This window comes from Anolis sagrei, chromosome 2 (assembly GCF_037176765.1).
Source record: "Anolis sagrei isolate rAnoSag1 chromosome 2, rAnoSag1.mat, whole genome shotgun sequence".
NCBI classification, from domain to species: domain Eukaryota; kingdom Metazoa; phylum Chordata; class Lepidosauria; order Squamata; family Dactyloidae; genus Anolis; species Anolis sagrei.
In genome coordinates, this window is record NC_090022.1 from 138,952,059 (window position 1) to 138,976,542 (window position 24,484).

Below are 24,484 nucleotides of genomic sequence, written 5' to 3' on the forward strand. Positions count from 1 at the left end.
GTGAACCACAAGATTATTTAACACAGACTTGTTGTGTCTCAAATGGTGACTTTCAGTATATTTCAGAAAACACTTGGATTATATGAAAGAGAAGCTCCTGAAATAGGCTTGGCAACATATAGGGGAATGCCTTACTAGGAGACAGAGGGATAGCTAAGTATTGGAGTGCATTTCATTGATCCAGCAATGATGAAATAGGGGCAGAAATATGAACATTTGCATAGCATACTCAGAATGATGCAGCTTTTCTTAGCAAATACAGCTCACAACAAGAAAATGGGTCACAGGGAACTAGAACTGTTGTTTAAATCAATATTATCAGCACAAAAGTTTGAACAAAAGGCTGTCGTCTAGGATAGGACTTCTTAAACTTTTTCCACTTGCTATCCTTTTCCACCCAATCCTTTTTTTTACATGACCCCTGGTATCTAAAATAGATACAAAAATCAAACAATTACTGAAAATATATCATCATTCCCTAGGTTTGCTAAAGAAGAAAAATTTCCTTTTTATGAAGTACAGCTGAAGCATCTTCTGCAGAAGATACTGTAAATACTGCAAGCTGTTATTAACAGATTTATGCAGGATGGCATTCAGAAACCTTTTGCTGCTCCCAAATGCTTCGGGAACCCAGCACTACACTAAGGCAATCCCATTTGGTCACGACCCACACTTTAAAAAGCAGTGGTCTAGAAGAAATTAAACATGCTGACTGAAACTCATTAAGTTACCCTGGGGTGACATAGTCGTTGCTCACGATTCTTATCATTCATTAGTTTGGGGAATACACAGGGACCATCTAAGTGCCCAATCCTTACTGGGCAGCAGCTGTTGAGCAACGGATCAGGGATCAGTTTCCCCCCCTGCAAATAGCTGACTAATGTTTTCACATACCTCCCATGTTCAAGCTTTTGTGTTGGGGAATTGTGACAAGGACCTTTCTGGTTAATGCATATTTAGAAATTTGGGATCCAATGACATTTTTTTCTATCAGCTCAACTGAATCTGCTGTTTCTAGGACCTATTCCAATTTCCTGCTTTTGTACTTGCATAAAGAAAGCACTTGAGCAAAGGCTGCTAGTGATAATGAAACCAAACAAGGTATTTCTAGCAAATAGCTAAAGACACATCCAGAACATGAACACTGCAAATTAAGCAGCCACCTACAAAGTTTGGAGCTGAATATGGTTTTTTCTTCTGTATTGCTTGATTCCTTACCTCTTAGAAAGCATTTTCTAGCCCTTATGGCTGGCCAGCTTGAAATATGAGAGCTAGAGATAATTTTCAAAAAATAGCCAAAGAAGGAAAGGCTTGGAAGTGCCCTGTGCTGTTAACAGCCCCCTTTTCTTCCTAGTCTTACCTTCCATAACTGGTTAGCTTTAAATGTTAGATCTATTCCCGGGTATATTTGATCTGTTGAGTCCAAAAATGGCACCAATTTTCCTCTGTCACCTCTTGTTTTTGAGATATAGAGCATATCTCATATACCAGTTCACCCACAGAAAATCATAACCATGTCTCTAAGAAAATAGAGCTGATGAACTCTATCCAAAACAATTTTCTGAAACAGCACCCCCAAATAACCCCAGGAATAGGCCTAAAAAGCAAGACACCAAGAAAAAAAAATTGATTGGTCTGGTGATTAATTATTCTGGTTCAAAACTTGATGCAGCCAAAGTGATCTCATTCACAACCTGAGACTCAGGCAAGAGATTTTGGATGCCTTTAGAGTAAATGTTTGTCTACCACAACTTATACTCTTGGGGGGTAATATCAACACTGTGGGAAGACAGAGGAGATTTTTTCAAGATGTTGCTGGAAAACTACATTATATACAAGTTCCTAAGGTTTGAGGTCATCGTGGACAACAAGCCACTGCCCAGACCCAATTGCATGAAGCAGCTTCTGGGTACACTGACACACTTGTCACCATGGTCAAAATGAGAAAATCAACAGATCAGGTAGATCCAGTCTTTCTGCTTCCATAACATTTTGCAAGGCAGCTAAGACTGGCCTCAGTTGTCCACTGAAAACTGGATGTCTTTCATGTGAAATGCACTCAAACTGGGGGGTGGGGGGATGTCAAAGAAAGACTGTTCTGCTAACACGAAGATAATGCAATAAATGAAGAATACCACAAGATTTTAAGTCAGTGGTTCTCAACTTGTGGGTCCCCAGGTGTTTTGTCCTACAACTCCCAGCAATCCCAGCCAGTTTACCAGCTGTTAGGATTTCTGGGAGTTGAAGGCCAAAACATCTGGGGACCCACAGGTTGAGAACCACTGTTTTAAGTGCTATTGGAAAGCTCACCCTTTGGTCACTCAGAATACTTTTGCCCTGAAATGAAAGTTTATGAAGGTTCTCAGTATGTTTTACTCCGGAAATCATGAACATAGTGTCAAGGTAGTATTTTTTAATAAGCCCAGGGCAGGTTGTCAAAAAGTAAAGAAGGAGTAATACTCTGATTATATCAAATTACCACAAGAAAAGACGACATTCCCAAGCATAATCTTCTCTATCAAACATGGGTTGTTTGTTGTTTATTCTTTGAAACTTGACAAGCACTCTAACATCTGTACTTGTGGAAACATCACAAGAAAACAAACAGGAATTCTAGACTTTTTTTCTTTCTTTTTTTAAACCTTATTAAAAATGAGGTTGGTCCTAAAAATATAGAAAGAAATCAATTTAAATTCACAAAAAACTGTACATTATCAAAAATTCACTAAAACAAACACATTTGGTTATTTATATAAAAAGTTTTGATATCCCCCCTTCCCCTCCTACTGTTCAGAACATCTCACAGGCTGATGGGTTGGTTACTTTCGGACATCAAATCAAGATGAAAGGGGAAGAAAAAGCCAGCAGTTGAATGAAAAGGCCAATTCTTGCTGTAATTCTCAATTTTAGTTTGAGAAATTAATTTAAGGTTCAAAAACAAGTGTGTATAAATGCGTAAGATCGTATCCTCTAATGAAACTCAAACTAGGACACACCTGGATTCTATTTTTAAGGTGTTAGGGCTTAAATCTAAAAATTCAGTATTTCTAATGAAAACCCAACAATGAACACATCCAAAATTCTACAACTTTTCTCATGACAGAGCAAAGAAAAAAAAAACCAAACCAATAGAACAGGAAGAAAAAAACCCATTAAAAACCAAAGAGAAGTTTTGTTACAGCACAAGTTTAGATAAAATATAAATATTTATGTATAATATAAAGTCAGTTTCAAATAGACTTCAAATCTACCACTTTATTTTAAAAGCAAAGGAAAACAAATCCCAAAATTTAAAATAAAATAATGCTTTGAGGTTATTTGATAGAAAAAGGCTACGTTTTTGTTGAAAACAATGGGATGGGGGGCTGGGGGGAGTGAGGTCTGGGTGGAGGAAGCACAGTAAGGGAGGTTTCGGTCTCCAGGCTACATCACCTGTGGTTACATTTAACTTACATCAGTGCTCTTGCAATTGGATTGGTCGACGCGGGTTTGGGGGAACACACAGGCATGGCATACAGCAGCGCACAGATCCTTCACTTGGCGGGAGGAAAGCCATTCCCTCAGGGACCCTGCCAGCCATTGATCTGCTCCTAAGTGATACCCGTAATTAACAATGGTTTGAGGAGCTAGGCTGGATAGGAAAAGCAGCAAGGGAGTTAAGGTCCCAGCGGATGGCTTTCCACCTCTCCAATCCACTTCAAAGTGATGGAAGAAAAGGAAAAGAACCAAGTGGTCTCCCTCTGATCAGTCCTATGCGCCTCCTTGTCTCTGCACCAGATACAAGAATAATGAACCTGTATCCTGGAACAGAGACCAGCAAAGAACTTCTACTCTCAGCAGGCATCTGGGATACGATGGGCTTCAAAGCCCACAGCGCCTGAACAACGCGCAGGTTGGCTGACTCGGTTTCCATAAAAGTCTCCCTTTGCAATCGCGTGGAGCAGGTACCCTCAGAGTGTGCTACCTTTTCGCATACAGATAACAAGAAGGCATCCATATGCCTGGACATGAGATGAGTGACTGAGAAGGGCTGCCTTAATGACCAACAACTCCTTTGCTATTTGCTAAGAATACCTCTGCAACTACCTCTACCCTCACTTGCTTGAATAAGACACCCACGAAGGAGGCAGGGAGGGACTGGAAGGAATACCAACTGCCTTCTGTCACTGGCCTGAGTCTAGCGGGTCTCTAGCACCAGAAATCCAATTGCAAACTGTTATATCTGTATGATTAAGGGCAGCATAAGCAGAGGGTATTCCCAATGGATTGTGCATGTTGAAAAATCACACCTTGAAACTGGTGTAACTCACACCACATCTAAATACTAGCTGGGCTGTCTCTGCTACACACATGGCTCTATTTGCAACAAAATGTGCTTTGAGTGGCTTTAGCACTGGGAGAGAGAAAAAAAGAACAATACAATACCCTTCCTTATGTGGGAAAATGAGCAAAACAAATCAAGGCTTTGCTACCCCTCTGAAAATATTCACTAGATTTCAAAAGGGGAGTAGGAAAAAAAGATGTAAGACATGTTCACATGAATTACTGATGCAAAGAAGTACAAACCAGCACATCTCCACAGGGCCACGCTCTTCATCAAGATGGACATACGCAAATGATTATTTTTGCATTCCCTTCTGTGTTCTGCCCAAAGCTGCACTTTAGCTTGGATGCAAGTCAGGACCAAACTAGGTCTGGTGCTTTAGGTAGCACACACTTCAAGGGGGTTGCCTACTGATTAGTTGTGAGCCTGGCACCCCACCCCTATTAAAAATGCTTCTCACAACCCCTAGGAATCACAGGAAATCATTTTGCCCAGCAGTATTGAGATCCAGGAGCGGACTTACTTAAAATCCGGAAATCAACTTCTTGTTTAGTTTTCTTCTTCTTCAGAGAAGCAACCCCCTCCTTGAGCTTAGAGCAGCCAGGAAGCAGAAGGGGTAAGAAGACAAGAACATAGCAAAATTGTCTCCCACATTCCCAGTGTGGGAGGGGTCATTTTAAGAAATCCCACATGGGCAGAGGTTTGCGGGGCCTTTGGAGCTTCAAATGCAAGCTGTGAGGAATGCATGCAGCCTGTGGTCTGCACTTTGTCCAGCTCTGCATTCAAACACGGATCAGGAAACAGGTAGCCAGCATGGGGAAGAAACTGTGCCAATTCCCCACCATCTGGTCCTTCACCTAATTTGAGGTCCAGATAGGCATTAAAGCAGAGTGGGGCCTAGTGCATCCTGCCAAGTTGAAACCCCCAACCTCCCTATCCAGCAGAGCCAATAGTAAGGAATGACGGGAGTTTTACTCCAACAGTAGAGAGCAATACTTTATTCGGTCCAAATGAGAAAAATGGGAGGACTATGTTTCTTTTTTCCCTAGCAGGATTAATCCCACCTCTTTCTTGGGGGGGGGGGGGGTATTAACAATACACTGGGAATCACGTTCTAAAACAGGAAGCAAACAATCCTGCCCACACACACACATAGACTGCAGATCAAGCTTTGTAGACAGTAGCCATCCCTGAGGAATAACACGAGGGCAGGTTTAGTGGAACGGGGACAACACTCAATAAGGCCAGAATCTCTTAAAATAAATTTTGTAGAGCTGGAGGGGGGCATCCAGAAATCCATTTCCTTCCTCCCTCATTCCTACTCCTGAAAGCACCTGTACTTTGGTCCCTTGTAGCTAACCAATACATTCCAGCATTTTACCCACAATCAGAAGGAAAATGGTCTACTTTGTTATGCAGAGACAGGTCTGCTCTATGATATCAGAGTGGATCTAATAAGTTGCCCTTCTGAAATGTTCCTTATGAAGGCAAAGTGGAAGGAAGATCTAGCAGGATGGTTCTGTGGTTTGCACGCCTAGAGAAAAGGATGATTTGGTTTCCTCTGTGGATTCCTGGATTATCCCCATTGTGTTCAACTCCCTTAGAAACAAAATGTGAAACAATCCAGCCATGAGCATGTGTGTACAAAAGAGGGGGCCCATGAATATGAACCAGTTCTGGGAACACACCCTTTCCATACAAGGGTTTGATCGGTCCAGCTCTCCAATTAAGTAGTACTCTTGGCTAAAGAAAAGACAAGTGGCTGAAAGGGATGAAACCAGTGAGCAGGTGCATCCCTGGGCATTGAGGTGGATCTCCTTAGCATCCTGTTCCATCCTTCCCCAAACGTGCACCCACTCTAACCCACACACAAATTTTAGAAAGGAGAATATCACTCAAAGAAAAGAAATGGACACAGCTACGGTTGGGTTACTCAGAATGGGAAAACCAGAGCTAAAGGGGAGTTGGGAGGGTCAAAAAAAAAAAAAAGGGGGGGGGGGAGAAGTGAAGCAGCATATTTCAGTGTCATCACAGCTGTCATTCCCCAAGGCAGGAGTGATCTGCTTGTATACATTTCAAAGCGACTCTAAAAAGGAGGAAAACTTAACGTCCACATTACTGGCCATTAATGCATGGAACTGACACTGCACAGAAAAAGTGTTCTTACACATTCACTAAGAACTATTGCTATTATTAAATAGCCCCAGCTAAGGTGGGGTTGTGGGTGGTTGCTTTTCCATTTTTTAAAAAAGGAAACTTTTTTTATTATTATTTGGCTTACACGGTCAGAGAGCATGTGTTGCTTGGAGCGAAGAGCTGGGGAGAGGGCTTCTGAAGATCCAGGCAGGAAGGCCGCCCTGTTATTAAATGTCAATCCAAGTCCAGTCATTCTGGGGAAGGTGGGGGAGGTGGGGAGATAATCAGCAGGTAGCAAATGAGCTCCCAAGAGACAGTAGGCAGCACAGGGCCAAAGGGGAGGCGCTCCTCTATGGCCTCCTCTCTCTTCTCCCCCTTCTGCTGGCTTCATGGGTCTGCCTCCTCTTTTCCCTGATAAAATTCCTCCCACCGGCTCTCAAAGAACTGGCGCATGGCCAGCCCCGCCTTGCCCACCTCCGACTCGTCCTCATTAAAGGTCCTGCAGTTGTCAAATACCAGGGCAGCATCAGCAGCAAACTCCTCACAACTTGTGTACCTATGAGAAAGAAAGAACAGCCGTGAGGCCTGGAGGCCTAAGAAACCCAGGCCTAAGAAGGAAACCGCCATAGCATAACAACAACATAAAAGTGTAACTGGTAGATAGGGTTAGCCCACACAACTTTATTTATTTGTGATATGATACTACGAATCTTCTGTATTTCAAAACTTTGTCTCCTTCCTTTCTTTTCCCCCACTGGTTGTAACAATTATAGGTCATAGCACAATCTAGCAGTACAGTGCCTGAACTGCAACTATTAGCTCTTACATGGCTGCAGTATGTTGTGGAAGATTACATACACGCACACACACACACATACAAAATGAATGGCCTATCCTCCCTTTTCCTTCCATTCCCTGCCTTTTCCTGTTCGACCGCATCTCCCCCTATGAACCATTGCGGAGATTAAGATCCCCTGGGGAGGCCCTGCTTTCCGTCCCACCATTGTCACAGGCGCGATTGGTGGGGACGAGAGACAGGGCCTTCTCAGTGATTGCTCCCCGGCTATGAAACTTCCTTCTTGGTGAGATCAGGTCAGCTCCCTCCCTCCTGTCCTTTAGAAGGATGGTAAAAACTTGGCTGTGGGACCAAGCTTTCGGGACAGGGCAATAAAGCAGCAATAGGAAAGATTATAAGGCCAATCAGATTTGACGCTGATGACTAGGACAGTTTTAAATGGTGCATTTTAATTTTGAGATAAATGTTTTTAATGTTTATGTATGTGTATATGAATTTGTGTCCTGGCATTGAATGTTTGCCGTATATATGCTGTGCTCCGCCCTGAGTCCCCTTTGGGGTGAGAATATAAATGTTTTAAATAAATAAATAATGGTGCCAAAATGGGAAAAGGGAGTAAGGGCCGTGGCTGTTGGCAGAAATGGAGATAGAGAAAAGGAAGATGAGTTAGTTAATCAGCAGCTACAAACTCATGAATAATCAAAAATATGGAAGTAAAACCAACCACAGATGGCCTTCACAGAATTATTTTGGCCTCAAAGGACAGATTCTGCAAACCAGAATCACCTCCTGAAATAGTTATGTACCAATTCTATTATAGGTGCCATGAATTAAGATGCTAGGAGGTGGCCCTATTACTAACTGTGTTCCCGGTACTTACCCACCACGCAGTAACCGTGCCCTCATGGTGGAAAAGTCCATAGGATTTTTTATGATTTTCCGGTAGCCAGGCACTAGCCGGGGATTGACTGGCTCCAAGAAAGGCCAAGCATTTTCATGAGATTCCATCTCCATCAAGATGATCCTGATGAAATAAGGACAATGCAGAGTCAAGGGCTGATGCAACTGACAAATTCACCAGGCACACTGAAAGACTCTGCCTAGGAGCACATCCCAGGGGATTTCATCCACACTTCATCCCCAGAGCAAAGGAAAGAAAGGACTCTTTCCCCAGCTGGAGAGATTTTTTCTCTCACGATTGAAGCCTGTTCCCCATATTTCCCAACCTCCTTCTGTCTGCTTCATAAAGCCCCTCCCTGAAACTCTGAAAGGAAACCTACTCGCAGAAGGTAAGGTCAGCGCTTTGGCCTCGTGCTGACACTCTTCTTCGCTTGGAGGGAGAGAGGCCTTCGCCTGAGTATCGTGGTGGGACATTTGTCAGGTTACTACGCTGTTGGGATCCTGCTGCCCGAGAGCGAGGGCTGGGCTCTTCCTGCCCCTGAAATGCCTTAGAACTACCAGCTTTCCTTTTCTTGCCCCGTCGTTGAGAGCCATACTCATCTGGGGATTCCCCTTGCATCTGTACAAAAGAAAAATGATAAGGGGGGAGAAAAAGCTACAATCAATACCTTGGAATTTTCTCAAAGGGAAAAAATATTTCAGAGGCAAAAAAGCACAGTTTTAATGCTCCCTGCTAGGGACACTGCAATCTCTCAAGGACATACATATACACAGCACATAGGACGCCCTCCCACTCCTTGAACACAATAGACTGTTCCACCTTTGTACATCCAGTGGGGTAAAGGAGACCCTACCAATCAGGTAGGAAAACCCAAGGGATTTTGGATGGGACAGATTCTAGCCCATATGGAGCCAGCACCTGAGCGATGCAGAGGGAGCAGAACCAGTCACCAGCTGGCACCTCAGTCATCTTAGGCCGGTGGCAGTAGAGGTGGCAACCACGATCACAGCTATCACACAGCAACAAGTTCTCATCATCGTCCCCTTTTCGGCACACTAGACAAGTCTGAAGAGCAGGGAGAACAAGGAAGGGTGAGGACCAGTCCCAAGCTAGTCAAAACACCATTCAGAGGACCAAAGGGAAAGCTGACTCTCTTGTCCTGGCCCCAAAGTGTAGCTACAGGTTTCATCCAGGCCAGATATTTGCTGTAGCCTTGGAATTGAGAAGTCTTTCCATACCACTGCATTTTCCTCATATCACTGCCTCATTACTTTATGTGCCTCTAAAACAGCCCCAAAAGAAGCACCAGAGATTTACTTTGATTTCCTCATCTACACTTGCTGCTCTGCCTTTCTCCCCAGCCCAGTTCTCCTTTCTCACCGCTCTGACAACTGACTTCTCCCAGGCAATAGAGCACTCCAGCTGACAGATACACAGGGCAACTTGGGCAGCACTGTGGCACCTTTCCAAAGTCTGACGCCAGATTCGCATCCGGGGCGTGATCTCATATGTACTGCAAAAGAAAAAAAAAGCCATGAGATAGGGGAAAGGCACCCTCCAGTTTTAAATAGTACAATTGCCCCTCCACATTTGCGGGCTTAGCTCTGTGGGTTTGATTAAAATGTTCTTATCTAGGAAGCTCTAGGTCAAGCCTCTTGAACCTCCAACCCTCCATGCATTTGGGCTTGCAACTCTCAGAAGCCCTAGCCAGCTTGTTCAATAGGCAGAAATTCTGGGAGATGAAGTCCAAAACACCTGGAGGGCTGCAGGGTGAAGAGGCCTGATTTCGGATCTCCAGTGCAATCTGGTAGAAAGTCACCACAGAATTGTGCTGGAGGATCTAGACATTTCTAGAGAAGTAAAAAGATGGCAATTTATTAATTTGCATTTTTTCACTTTTTCCCTAATCCCAGAAAATGTGAAGATCTGACAGTAGAAGTGACTGTGCACATTACTTCAACAGAAAATCTGACACCAGAGGCAGGAACAAAATGGAAAGAATAGATGGGTTTCTAAAATGACAAAAAACAGCAGCTTGAACCTGTTTCAGCAGACCATTTATTCAGAACAAAATATATGCATGCATGAAAAGAAACATCAGCTCAATAGCTGGAATCTTCTAGAGACATATCAAGGTTTCTTCCAAAGTGCATCTAGGAATAGTTTCCTTCTTTCACCAGACCACAGTTTAAATAATTTCCATTTCATTTTCCAAACTTACAGATCTGTACTTTTTACAAATCATACTGGAGATAGTACAACAGCTGATGTGATTTATCTGGCTATCCCTTTCTTCTCTGTTTTGCTGTTCATACAAACACAGGAGGAGATTTCAAAGTTAGTTGTAAGGTACACATAGCTACATTTGGACCAGCTAGAGAGGAATACTGACTTCCCTTTCCCTGCTCATGTTTTATCACACTGTTTATTACAAACACACTTCTATAATCTAATGCTACTGCAGTCCTTTTTCAGCATCCTATAAATCATTGTATCTCAACCTTCCTAATGCCGTGACCCCTTGATACAGTTCCACATGTTGTGGTGACCTACAACCATAAACTTATTTTCATGCTACTTCATAACTATAATTTTTCTACTGTTATGAATTGTAATGTAAATATCTGATATGCAGGATATGCAAGATATATTTTCATTCACTGAACCAAATTGGTGGGGTAGGGAGGGGGTTGATTTTGTCATTTGGGAGTTGTATGCATGATGGCCATCTTTCCTACCCAATTCCCAAAGACTGTGACAATAGAATGAATGCAAAGCAGGAACATCAGCAGGTGGCAAAGCACCTACAGAAGTTAAGTCAAGCAGATGGTGTAATGACACACAAGACTTCTTGAGGAAGCACTGTGACCACACGAAGCACCAGAGATCAGCAACAAGTGAACCTTTCTGGTTTCATTGAAGTGAAGAATACATGTAAACAGCAAGTTAATTTAGCAGACAAAGGAGAGGTCACTGAAAAAAACAAACATTGAACACCTGACAGCCCAGTCCAATCATCTAGGATCCCTAGGTTATAATGGTGAACAAAGGCAGACGTCTGTGAACAGGTGGCTGCTCAAAAATCTGGCAGAGGCAAAACACAGAGAATGGCAGAAAGAGGGCATAATTGCTTTCATTTAAAACTAGAGGATTGAAAAACACAACACATTTTAATATACTAGAAACAGGATCATCCACTAAAGAAAAATACGGGGAGAAAGTACTGCAGTTTCTGAATGCCAGAGAAAGAATGTGTAAGAGAAAATCTGGACTGCATAACTAGAGTTTTAATTGCTTGATGAGGTGAGACCACAAGAAGACCATTACCAATCAGCAAAGATGTAATTTTTTGTGTCAACTCCTGTTTATTAAAAGGCAGCATGAAGTGAGAAGTTTAATAAGCCCTCATTTAGACAAAATGTACCACACCAAGTCTAAAGGACAGAAAGCAGCTTCTTTCCAGAAATATTTCTGTCATCTGCTGTAGGTCTCATACAATCACATCAACATTCACTAGATTTTCAAAGACAACTGCAATGGGCCTTATTATATCCTCTTATCTTCTGAAGTTTGCTTATGAGACCTGGAAATTAACCAGACCTTTGATCTCTACTAAGATCAAAGACAGAGTCCAAATGATGTTAAGAAATAGGAATACAATTCTGATGATCAAAGTCAGTGGTGGAATTCAGCCAATTCTGTCAATGAAAGAAAACACTCACATTTCTGGGGTGCCTGCCTCCAGGTTGTTGGGGTCACTCAGCAAAGCTTTCTCTATCACCACCTCATGTGGGGGCCAGAGGGGCTCTCTGAGATATCTCCGCTCCAGGTTCTGCTCTAGGTCTGTCAGGCGAAGTACTGCTAAGTCTAAAGGGTTATTGGTTTCACGCTGCAACGCTGGTCCCTCACGCCGGTTTTTGATGGTTATGTGTTCCAGATGTTTCAGTTCATGCTCACAGTACTCCAAGTCACTACGGGTTGAATCAGGATTTGGACTTGTCCAACCCTGGAGGGAAAGCAGAGCCAAAGCAAAAAACTGAAGCGAGCAGGGCTGGATAGGATGAAGTGATGATTAGAGCACTCTTCTAGGAACATCCAAAAGCATTTGGGAGTTTTTGATCCAAGTACTGGATGAAACCAGTTGTTAGGTATTTTCTAATTATTTTCCCTGTGTCACTGCCCAAGATTGACACATGATGACGATAACATCTGAGGATAGATGCTTATACCAAGAACCAGGAGTATCCTCATTTCAGAATGAAACAACACTTCTAGAATGATGGACTGAAGTCAGTCAATCATTATGAAGAAGTTCGAATTTCTGTTAGTACAATGTACAATGTATCCCAAAACATCATGGAAGGTTATCAGTTATAAAAAAAATTACTGTCTAAAACCAATTAGTGTTCATGTTGCTGGCAGATTGCCAGTTAAAAAACTCATCGACTAGGAGAACAATATCCTTACATGGAATCCTTACATGGGAATGAAAATGTCACTGTACATTTCCCCTCTGGGCCCCATCAAGTTCTGTGCTATCTAATCTGAAACTGGTAATTCTCAATTTTCGAACCCCAGAAGCAGGAAGAGACTTTCATATTGGTTTTGAATGGGTACACCAGATTTAGATATTGCCAGAGACCTTAAAAATGACATGTATGGCATGAAATTTGTTCACCAGAAGTAACTCCTTCATAATAGTAATAAAGAATATACAACTAACAGGAAAGGTTCAGTCTCTACAGGATCTTGGTACGTACACGGATCTGCAGATCTGCCATGAGTACCCGCTGCTCCAGCTCCTCTACCCACTGAAGAACAGACAAGTCTATCTCAAAGGCCCGCTCAGCCACTGACCACTGGGCAAGGGCTTCCAGAGACACTAGATGGTTGGTGTTCTCGGATTGAGTCTGGAAAATGGGATCTGGGAGAAAAGGTAAGAACAAGTTATCAGGCATGCAGTCATCTAGGATGTGGGGATGATCAAAAACTCACTGGTCCATGGGATGGGGAACTCTTACCATTGGCAGCACGGGCATACACCTCCCGCAGGTTATCCTTGTGCTTAGTAAGGTGCTTATGCAAGGCTTTCTCCCGGATCCCTCGTGGGTGCAGTACTTGCAGGACAGCTTCCAGCTCTTCTGGGTCCTGTAACCACCACCAGCCACTTTGCATCTCTGTAAGGGGAAAACAGGAAAAGGAGGAACCAGCTCAGAAGGTGAAATCACTGACGAACATCACTTATCTGTAAGCTAAGTGCAGTAATACAACTTGTAATACAAAACCCTAGAGGAGAGCTTTCTAAACTGTGTGTTGGGACACATTAGTGTGGCACTTATGGCCCCTCAGGTGTGTTACATAAAAAATGCTTCCCCCACCCCTCAGAAACAAAGGCTGGCTGCCCCTGAAGGAGGAGGAAGGAGGAGGAGGAAGGAGGAGGAGGAGGTGGAAGCTTTAGCGGCCACACAAGCGCCACCGAATCCAAGTCCAAGCCCAAGCCCAACCTCCTGCCATCCTCCTCCTCCTTGCTGTTGACTGCTCTCAACCTTGTCCCTGACGGCAGTGGTCTAAACAGTGGTCTCAATCACTGAAGGGGGGGGGGAGGGCAAGAAGGAACTCAGTGGAGGGGCCCACTATGAAAAGAAAAACACAGAATTAGAAAATACCATTAAAGGGCATCTAGTCAAACCCCCTTGTGCCAGCCAAAAATGCACAATCAAAACAACCCTTGGATGGCCATCTACAGCTTTATAGCCATCTATGCTTAATCATGTCAAAAGTGGAATGCTGATGCTGTAGGTACTGTTATTTTTATAATTTGCACAATTTATTGATTGAGTTGCTGTAATTATCACTAAAATTGATAACTTTTTAATTCAGAAAAGAAAATCTGTTGAAAATTATGTTGATTAACCACATGGAGCAACTATTAATATACTACGATTATGAACTACGATTATGGATGGTGTGATTTTAATATGAAATGTGTTGTTTTTAAATGCTTAATATGTATTAGTTTTACTTTAATTCTAATTTTAATTTTGGTATTTTGGAATTGTATTGTATTAAGGCACTGAATATTTGCCTCTATGTAAGCTGCCTTGAGTCCCCTTCGGGGTACAGAAAGACAGGGCATAAATAGGATAAATAAATAAATAATATTATATGAAACTCTTGTAAGGGGTTGGCTGAACCTCTGGTTTGCTAGTAAAATTTAATTACCGTGTCACAAAAGGATAAATGTCTAAAAAGTGTGTCACGATCACAAAAAGTTTTTAAAGGTCTACCCCAGAGAGCCGTTTTACAAATAAATTCTATACTACTGTTCCACAGTTCTTCAAATCAAACATCAAAAACTCGAGAAAAGAGGTACACCATGTCCAAATTATGCAACAGGAATGAAAAAGCAACTGTATCATACCCGAAGGTATGGGCTGAGCTGTCACTTGTGTCAAGTATTTCTGCTCCATTTGCTTGAAGAGTTTAGTAGGGGGGCGCCCCCGTCGCCTTGGCTGCCCTGGGGTCCCCTGGGCTTTACTGGGAATCTCCTTGACTCTGGAGCAAGTACTGGGGATCCTGGAGCTGAAATGGAGAGGAGTGGAGGCCAGTGATGGCAATGCTGGGCTGGTGGTGGAGAGGCCATTTAGCTGTGAGGAGGAAAAACCAGGATCCATAAGACCACAAGCACACATATGTCAAAAAATCACTAGCCAACATGTCTGCCATCTACACAAGGAACTGCTTCCTTCTGTCTTCCAGCACTTCAACACTTATAGTGTGTTGTGATGGCCTGGAATACACACAGCTAAAACACATCTTTATTTATCTTCATATGGATAGAGGTATTTGGTGAGGAGGCAGCAAAATTTGAGAGTGAGAATTCCAGAGTGAAGCTTGGGACTCCACTGGTACAGCCAGGAAACCCTTCCAACTGTTGAATGCCAAACCTCTTTTTTCAGTTCTAACCGTGGCTTTTGAGATTTTTCTCTATGAACATTGAGGAGTGTATGTGTGTGTACACACACACACACACATACATATGAATGGAAAGCATGGAGGGATGAAAGGATCTAACAAACAGCAGACTGAGTACAGTACAGACAGTGAGAATAGAAAGTGAAGAAGTAGCTTCTCAGAAAGGTGAATATGTGTCTGAGTGGAGATAGACAGGAATGGCACTGACACTTGAGGCGGTTCTCCCCTATGAAAGGGCATCCATCCCACCCAAGGTTGTTGTTTTTTGGTAAGTCCTGCCTATTAGAGTGAATGGGAAGGTGCTCTGCTCCCCTGCAGAAAAAGAGCAGAGAAGGAATTGAGTAGCAATGCAACAAACAGAAAGAGAAAGAGAGAATAGAGATAAAAGCAGACAAAGAAGGCAAAGGGGAAGGGCTATTCCTGTCAGCTAAATCTACCTATCTATTTCCTTGATGGGGACTATATACTTGTGCAGACTGCCAACACAATTCCTTTATTCCTGTTGCACCACTTGCCTAACCAAGATCAAAAGGGGAGCTCACACTGCTTCCTCAAGGCCTTTGGGAATGACGCTCACCTGCCGGACTGAGGCCTTTGACTGGTCCCTGGTCGATGGTTTACACAGTTGGGGGGAAGCTTTGAAAGAGGGCAGTTCAATGGAGGTAGCATGTGGGGAGTTACTACAAGGTGCCTTGGGCAGCAGATTGAACCAGGCCACCTGCGTCGTTTGTGTGATGCTTTCACCCTCTGCAGCAGAGTCTGTTTCATCTTGAGGCACAGAGTCCGCTTTGCCGGGGCTGCTATCTGGGGTGAGGACAGAGCTGTCAAGCAACGAGGAAGCCTGCTGTGTCTGACTGAGCCAGGACAGGAAAGCTGACTGGGTGAGGTCATGCTGAGACTGGCCCAGGGACATAGACTCCTCCAAAAACCCACTGAAAGACATGGATGTGTACTCTGGCAATTTGGGCTCTAGTGGCTCTGATGGCAGCAGCCCCTCATCGTCCTGCCACGGCTGCCCCCACGAACGAGAGCCTGTGTAGTTCATATTCTCAGTCTCTGGGGGTGCATCAGTGGTCTCCTTTTTGATTGAGGGTGTTTCGTCTTCTTCATCCTTCAGGACCATTTCTTTTTCCAGTGTGTTCTTAGGTGGCTCAGGGACATCTGCTTGGGGGACAACAATAATGAGATATATTTATCTCTCCCCACTAGATGGTGCTCAGACCTATCTCAAAAATGTCAACTAAAATCCCCTCTAAACCAAGGAAACTCACTAGGTGACATTATGTTGATCCCTTTGGGGTCATAATAAATAGGGGTGAGCTCCCGTCTGTCAGCTCCAACTTCCCATGCTGGGACATAAGAGGAGCCTCCCACAGGATGGTAAAACATCCAGGCATCCCCTGGGCAACATCCTTGCTGCCGGCTAATTCTCTCACACCAGAAGCGACTTGCAGTTTCTCAAGTCGCTTCTGACACGAAAAAAAATCAATAGGAAATGACTTGAAGTCATCGAATCTATGGCAGCAAATCATGCCATAGATTCTATGTTTTGGGGCAAGGCACATACTACACTGACCCACAGTCCCTGTCCTGGTGTAAACCAGAACTGTGTTTTCTAATACAGCATTAATCCAGATAATTGACAGAAAGAGAGAATGAGACTGCTCCTCTAGAAAACACCAATAAGTTCCTCCCAACCCATCACTGAATGCTCCCTCCTAAAGGATTCACAACACAGATGGAAATCTAAAGTTCTGTACAGGTAAGGTAAAATTTGACCCACTGACATACCATATTTCACCTCGTCATAGTCACATTTTTATCCTTTTTTTCACTGAGAATGGGAGATGTGACTGTTATACAATTTAAAAAATCCATTTACAGGGCTTCACTTGACTGGCACCCAAGTGAAGTCCCTTAGCTCTAAGTGGACTAAGGGAGTGACTATTATTCAAGGAATACTAATACCAAAAATGGGGTGCAACTATTATGCAATGTATTGTCCTCTGGAATTCACTCAAATATAGTGATGTTATCTCTGTTCTTTAAGGCTGCCTCCACCCACATCAGCCAAGACACCAGTGTGATTCACATGCCAAAATTCCACTTTGATTTCTATTATTATTTTCAAATGCTTTGAAGTTCCTGCTTTAAACTTATCCCATTAGGTTATCCCAAATGTCTACTGCTAGCTGCAGGAATCCTATTCCTTGTGCCCTGAATCTCTACAGCAGTGGTTCCCGACCCATGGGTCATTGCCCCAAATGGGGTCATGAAGGATTTTCTGTGGGATTGCTGGGCAGTGGTGAGCTATGAAAATTTTAAAAAGGAAAAACAAAAAATCTTGTCATCCAAATGTTACTATGCTTGTGTTTCAAGCTTCACTCCTCTTGTTTCTACATATCTCTGAGAGCAGATTTCCAACCAAAACAAGAAACAGATAAAATGCTGAAAATGACATTAACAAAAATTCAACCACAATTTTTAAAGCTTCTTAATGAGTTACAATTTCAGTCATTGCACTAAATATGTTGGACGAACTGACACCAAATTTGAACACAAGACACCAACTAAAGCAATCTATGTCCTTCACTCAAAAAACAAAAAACAAAAATTCGTAAAGAATTTAAACCCCCCACAAAGCTAAATGACTATACAGAGCATGCGTTAAAAGAAGTTGCCATTATTCTGAATTCTATTATACTGAAAAATCTAACTTTGGTGTCCTTTCATTTACTCTACTAAAATGTCTATTTTTAATCATTCCGGGTAACTTTGGCACTATAAATGGGGTCACAACTCAAAGAAGCATTTGGGAACCGCTGCTCTACAGGGTTTTCATTCCTTCAGGGTTGTTTTTATTTTTTTTAAAGTCCATGTTTCTTTATTTGCAGTTTCATGTACCTGTAGAGGCCTCACAACCTTCTATAAAAATCCCACCGAGATGGGGCAGGACCCAATACCGGCGCCGGTATCGATCCTGCCCCAGTTGTGAAGCCCGAAGCAACTGAGCAGCACTGACCAACTTCTTGCGAAAGAACATCTGGCGCTGTGGAAAGAATCAGTAAAGAGGGGATTAATACAAAAAGATCTGGGTTCCACAATAACGAGTATATTTGTAAAAACAACTTCCAAAAGCCTCACTAAGCCTAGCAAAAACCACATTTTCATCTATCTATAACCAAAGACATTTACCTTGGAAAGCTTTTCAATTTGTCTCTCCAGCTCAGGCACACTGGAAACTGGAATTTCATTCTGGCAAGGGAAAGAAATATATTAAAATCAAATCTTTCATCTACCTCTTGAATCTAGATTGATTTCCCCACAGAATGCTAAAATATTCAAAGGTAAATGAATTGAGTGAGAAGTTTCAGTGAGGCATGCATTTGCTGACGGTAGCAATTGCAGACCTCTTTGATTTGCTAGTCATTAATTGGTTTATTGATTTATTTACCCTATTTATACCCTGCCTTTCTCAACCCTGAAGGGGACTCAAGGCAGCTTACATATTGGCAGTTATTCAACAAAAAATTCTAATGACATAAAATTAAAAAAAATAAATTTAAATTAATACATATTAAACATTTAAAAATATTACATTCAATATTAAAATCACACCATCCATGATCGTAGTCCAGGGCCATTCCAATTGTCATTGAACATATTCCATATCTATTATTGCACTGCAACTATTCATTAATTCATTCATTAATTCATTCATTAATTCTGAAGGCTTAATCCCAAAGCACGTTTTCGCTTTTCCTGATGAAGACCAGGAGGGAGGGGGCTGATCTAACATCACTGGAGAGGGAAATCCAGTCAAGGAGCCACCACTGAGAAGGCTCTGTCTCTCGTCCCCACCAGTTGCGCCTGTGAAGAAGGCGGGATCAAAAGCAGGGCCTCCCCAGTTGATCTTAATCTCCGAGGTGGTTCATAGGGGGAGATACATTTGGACAGTTACGCTGGGCTGGAGCCATTTATCCAACAGAATTTTCTGTTCCGATAATTCTGCTTTTCCTGTGTTTTGGAACCAACAATACTTCTTCCCAATTAACTATTTCTTATCAGAATGCAGATTCAGAGATAGGACACTTGTTCTTATCAGATGACCACAGTCACACTATCATCTACCTCATAGTCTTTCCGGGTTTTGTATGCTCTTTTTCTTCCTTCCTGATCCAAGTCCATATCCTCGTGTTCCTCAGTGATGCGTGGGCTCCTTCGCCACTGCCCTTCTTCCAAGCCACTGATTTCAGATTCAGGGCGACCAGTCTTTTTGGCTACAGCAATCTTCAATCTACAGTGTAAAGACAAGATGGAAGGAGAAAAAGTCCACTGCTGTAACATGGCAAAGTTAGGAGAAATTAATCTATTTTCTTCTAAACCCTTTGGAATATCAAAGATTATGGAAAGGAAATCAATACATGATCAGTCAGGTCAAAGTAGGATTATGCAACACTGTACAAGATATGACTTAAAAGATATGACAAACTCACAGACTCTTTCAGTGTACAGACACCTTGTTGTTGTTCATTCGTTCAGTCGTCTCCGACTCTTCGTGACCTCATGGACCAGCCCACGCCAGAGCTCCCTGTCGGCCGTTACCACCCCCAGCTCCCTCAAGGTCAGTCCAGTCACTTCAAGGATGCCATCCATCCATCTTGCCCTTGGTCGGCCCCTCTTCCTTTTGCCTTCCACTTTCCCCAGCATAATTGTCTTCTCTAGGCTTTCCTGTCTCCTCATGATGTGGTACAGACACCTTACTACATAATAAGTGTGTACAGACACCTTACTACATAATAATAATAATAATCTATATAATTAAAAATGTAATGTTCTTTGTGGGATTAAAAGAACTCAGAAACTACTGGACGAATCGACACCAAATTTGAACACAAGACACCAACTAAAGCAATCTATGTCCTTCACTCAAAAAACCAAAAAAAATTATCCGTAAAGAACTTAAACCCCCCACAAAGCTAAATGTCTATGTATGCGTTAAAAGAACACCCTCCTCCACCCTTCCCTCCTGCATGAGGGGAAAAAAAAACCTAACAGCTAAGAGAGAGGTAGCTTGAGAGAGAGAGGGAAAGGTGGCCGGTATATCCCTCTTGATACCCCCCCTGCCTCTCTCTTCCCAAAAGATTCAGAGAGAGGGAGGGAGGGAGGGGGGGGGGAAGGACACCCTCCTCCATATCCACCCCCTCCCTTTCCTTCCTTTCCTTTCTCGCTATCAGCAGCATGGAGGTGCCTCCGCTGTGAACTCACACGGGAGGGATTCTGTGTGTGTGTGTGCACCCAGAAAACTGGGAAGGAATTCTGGGAAATGAAGTCCAATATTCAAAGAAAGGAGAAAAAGGCACACTCTGTAAGTTAGAAAAGGCTGTCCAAGAAGGCACAATCAGAACACTCCTGAAAGATGGCCATCCATTTTTACTTTAAAGCAACACTGGGCTATATCTACAATAATAATATCTATATATCTATCATAATAATATCTATAAGTCTATAAGTCTATAAGTCTATATATATATATATATATATATATATATATATATATACACACATACATACACACACACACACACACACACACACACTAGCTGTGCCCTGCCACGCGTTGCTGTGGCCTATAGTAAAACTTATCAAAGTTGAGGTAGATATCTGGACTATTATGAAAGAGAGGTACCTACCTATTCCTTCCCCCTTTTCCTCCCCCTTTCTCTCCTTTCTTCCTTCTCTACCTCTTTCTTTCTTTCCTTCTTTCACTACTTGGTTTCATCCTTCTCTTTCCTTCATTCCCTCCCCCTTTCTTCCTTTGCCTTTCTTCCCTCCCTGTTTGCTTCCTTCTTTCTCTTTTTATTTCCTTTTATTTCACCACCATCATAACAATAACAATAATGCAATGTATTGCCTCTGGGACCTGACACCTCTCCCATTCCCCCTAAAAGGGTCTCATAGGAATAATAGCATCATAATAATCATAGAAATAACAACCTTTACCCGCCACGCGTTGCTGTGGCCAACCTTCCCTCTTTCTCTCCTTCTTTCCCTCCTTCCTTCCTTCCTTCCCTCCCATCTTTCCTTCTCCTTTTCCTTCTCTATCTCTTTCCTTCCTTCCCCCTTTTTATTTCTCTTCTGGTCTCTTTTCTTCCTTCTCTCTTTCCTTCCCTCCCTCTTTCTCTACATCTTCCCCCTTCCTTCACTCCCTCTTTCCTTCCTTCATTCCCTTTTTTCTTTCCTTCTCTCCTTCTTTTCTTCCCCCTTTTTCTTTCTCTTCTGGTCTCTTTTCTTCCTTCTCTCTTTCCTTCTTTCCTTCCCTCCCTCTTTCTCTACATCTTCGTCCTTCCTTCACTCCCTCTTTCCTTCCTTTATTCCCTTTTTCCTTTCCTTCTCTCCTTCCTTCCTTCCCCGTTTTTCTTTCCCTCCCTCTGTCTCTCATTTCTTCCTTCTCTACCTCTTTCCTTCCTTCCCCCCTTTTCTTTCTCTTCTGCTGTCTCTCTTTTCTTTCCTTCCATCTTTCCTTTTCTTTCCTTTTCTTCTTCCTTCTTTCTCTAACTTTCCTTCCTTCCCCCTTTTCTTTATCTCCCTTTCTCTTTCTTCCTTCTTTCCTTCCTTCCCGTCTTTCCTGGATTTTGACAGGGTGGGAAGGGGCGGGGTGGGGTTTGGAGATGGCGTGAAGTAAAAGGAGGTAAGATTGGGGCAGGGGAGTGATGGAGCGTGGGGTTGTGTGTGTGCGTGCGGCAGGGTGTGTGTGTGTGCGGGAAACGGCGCGGCAGGGCTTGGAGTGGGCATGGCTTCCGCAGAGGGAACGTTGGCCGGAAGACTGTGTGCGCGCGCCAGGGAACTTGCGGCTGGACACCAATGCGCATGCTCAGTTGTTTTGCCGTTTTGTGAGTGTGCTGTTGTGTTGTTTTTCATTTTGAGTAGATATGTTTGTACCTTATGGGTTGTGTTATGGGCATGGGAATTTTGGTTAAGTTTCATTGGGGGGTTTGTGAGTTTTGTTGTTTTGCCGTTTTGTGAGTGTGTTGTTGTGTTGTTTTTCATTTTGAGTAGATATGTTTGTACCTTGTGGGTTGTGTTATGGGCATGGGAATTTTGGTTAAGTTTCGTTGGTTTTTTTTAGTTTTGTTGTTTTGCCGTTTCGTGAGTGTGTTGTTGTGTTGTTTTTCATTTTGAGTAGATATATTTGTACCTTGGAGTTTTGCTGTCCGGTTGAACCAACCTAACAGATTTATATATATAGATAGATATTATTATAGGCATATAGAATTTTTTGTTAGAGACATACAGATATTATAGACATGTAGATATTGTTATAGACATATAGATATCATCTATATATATAAATCTGTTAGGTTGGTTCAACCAGACAGCAAAACTCCACAACCCCCCAACGAAACTGTACCAAAATTGCCATGCCCATAACACAACCCACAAGGTACAAACATATCTACTCAAAATGAAAAACAACACAACAACACACTCACAAAACGGCAAAACAACAAAACTCAAAAAACCCCAACGAAACTTAAGCAAAATTGCCATGCCCATAACACAACCCACAAGGTACAAACATATCTACTCAAAATGAAAAACAACACAACAACACACTCACAAAACGGCAAAACAACAAAACTAAAAAAAACCAACGAAACTTAACCAAAATTCCCATGCCCATAACACAACCCACAAGGTACAAACATATCTACTCAAAATGAAAAACAACACAACAACACACTCACAAAACGGCAAAACAACAAAACTAAAAAAAAAACCAACGAAACTTAACCAAAATTCCCATGCCCATAACACAACCCACAAGGTACAAACATATCTACTCAAAATGAAAAACAACACAACAACACACTCACAAAACGGCAAAACAACAAAACTCACAAACCCCCCAACGAAACTTAACCAAAATTCCCATGCCCATAACACAACCCATAAGGTACAAACATATCTACTCAAAATGAAAAACAACACAACAGCACACTCACAAAACGGCAAAACAACTGAGCATGCGCATTGGTGTCCAGCCGCAAGTTCCCTGGCGCGCGCACACAGTCTTCCGGCCAACGTTCCCTCTGCGGAAGCCATGCCCACTCCAAGCCCTGCCACGCCGTTTCCCGCACACACACACACCCTGCCGCACGCACACACACAACCCCATGCTCCATCACTCCCCCCACCGCCACACACACACAAGCAACCCCACTCGCCCCCACTGCCGCACACACACACACACGCGCAACCCCACGCTCCATCACTCCCCCCGCCGCCGCACACACGCGCGCAACCCCACGCTCCATCACTCACCTGCCCCAATCTTACCTCCTTTTACTTCACGCCACCTCCAAACCCCACCCCGCCCCTTCCCACCCTGTCAAAATCCAGGAAAGACGGGAAGGAAGGAAAGAAGGAAGAAAGAGAAAGGGAGATAAAGAAAAGGGGGAAGGAAGGAAAGTTAGAGAAAGAAGGAAGAAGAAAAGGAAAGAAAAGGAAAGATGGAAGGAAAGAAAAGAGAGACAGCAGAAGAGAAAGAAAAAGGGGGAAGGAAGGAAAGAGGTAGAGAAGGAAGAAATGAGAGACAGAGGGAGGGAAAAAAAGGGGGAAGGAAGGAAGGAGAGAAGGAAAGGAAAAAGGGAATAAAGGAAGGAAAGAAGGAAAGAGAGAAGGAAGAAAAGAGACCAGAAGAGAAAGAAAAAGGGGGAAGGAAAGAAGGAGAGAAGGAAAGAAAAAAGGGAATGAAGGAAGGAAAGAGGGAGTGAAGGAAGGGGGAAGATGTAGAGAAAGAGGGAGGGAAGGAAAGAAGGAAAGAGAGAAGGAAGAAAAGAGACCAGAAGAGAAATAAAAAGGGGGAAGGAAGGAAAGAGATAGAGAAGGAAGAGGAGAAGGAAAGATGGGAGGGAAGGAAGGAAGGAAGGAGGGAAAGAAGGAGAGAAAGAGGGAAGGTTGGCCACAGCAACGCGTGGCGGGTAAAGGTTGTTATTTCTATGATTATTATGATGCTATTATTCCTATGAGACCCTTTTAGGGGGAATGGGAGAGGTGTCAGGTCCCAGAGGCAATGCATTGCATTATTGTTATTGTTATGATGGTGGTGAAATAAAAGGAAATAAAAAGAGAAAGAAGGAAGCAAACAGGGAGGGAAGAAAGGCAAAGGAAGAAAGGGGGAGGGAATGAAGGAAAGAGAAGGATGAAACCAAGTAGTGAAAGAAGGAAAGAAAGAAAGAGGTAGAGAAGGAAGAAAGGAGAGAAAGGGGGAGGAAAAGGGGGAAGGAATAGGTAGGTACCTCTCTTTCATAATAGTCCAGATATCTACCTCAATTTTGATAAGTTTTAC

The 24,484-nt window shown here is 42.9% G+C and overlaps 1 protein-coding gene across 5 annotated transcripts in view; it reads right to left on the bottom strand.

Annotated features, from left to right (window-relative positions):
- Positions 1 to 2,511: 2,511 nt before the first annotated feature.
- The window catches only part of BAZ2A (bromodomain adjacent to zinc finger domain 2A), a 75,902-nt gene continuing 53,929 nt past the window's right edge, over positions 2,512 to 24,484 (bottom strand). For 3 of the 5 annotated variants that reach the window (XM_060764063.2, XM_060764064.2, XM_060764062.2), the window contains 13 exons: positions 19,264 to 19,429; positions 18,328 to 18,387; positions 18,037 to 18,181; positions 15,710 to 16,296; positions 14,579 to 14,804; positions 13,179 to 13,334; positions 12,918 to 13,081; positions 11,880 to 12,163; positions 9,538 to 9,670; positions 9,076 to 9,222; positions 8,537 to 8,775; positions 8,137 to 8,280; positions 2,512 to 7,016 (listed from right to left, as the gene is read on the bottom strand). In XM_060764063.2, coding sequence (XP_060620046.2) covers positions 6,848 to 7,016; positions 8,137 to 8,280; positions 8,537 to 8,775; positions 9,076 to 9,222; positions 9,538 to 9,670; positions 11,880 to 12,163; positions 12,918 to 13,081; positions 13,179 to 13,334; positions 14,579 to 14,804; positions 15,710 to 16,296; positions 18,037 to 18,181; positions 18,328 to 18,387; positions 19,264 to 19,429 — 2,620 coding nt within the window. In that variant the 3' untranslated portion in view covers positions 2,512 to 6,847. The remainder of the gene's footprint in view (positions 7,017 to 8,136; positions 8,281 to 8,536; positions 8,776 to 9,075; positions 9,223 to 9,537; positions 9,671 to 11,879; positions 12,164 to 12,917; positions 13,082 to 13,178; positions 13,335 to 14,578; positions 14,805 to 15,709; positions 16,297 to 18,036; positions 18,182 to 18,327; positions 18,388 to 19,263; positions 19,430 to 24,484) is intronic. The other 2 variants (XM_060764065.2, XM_060764066.2) reach the window with 2 other exon arrangements.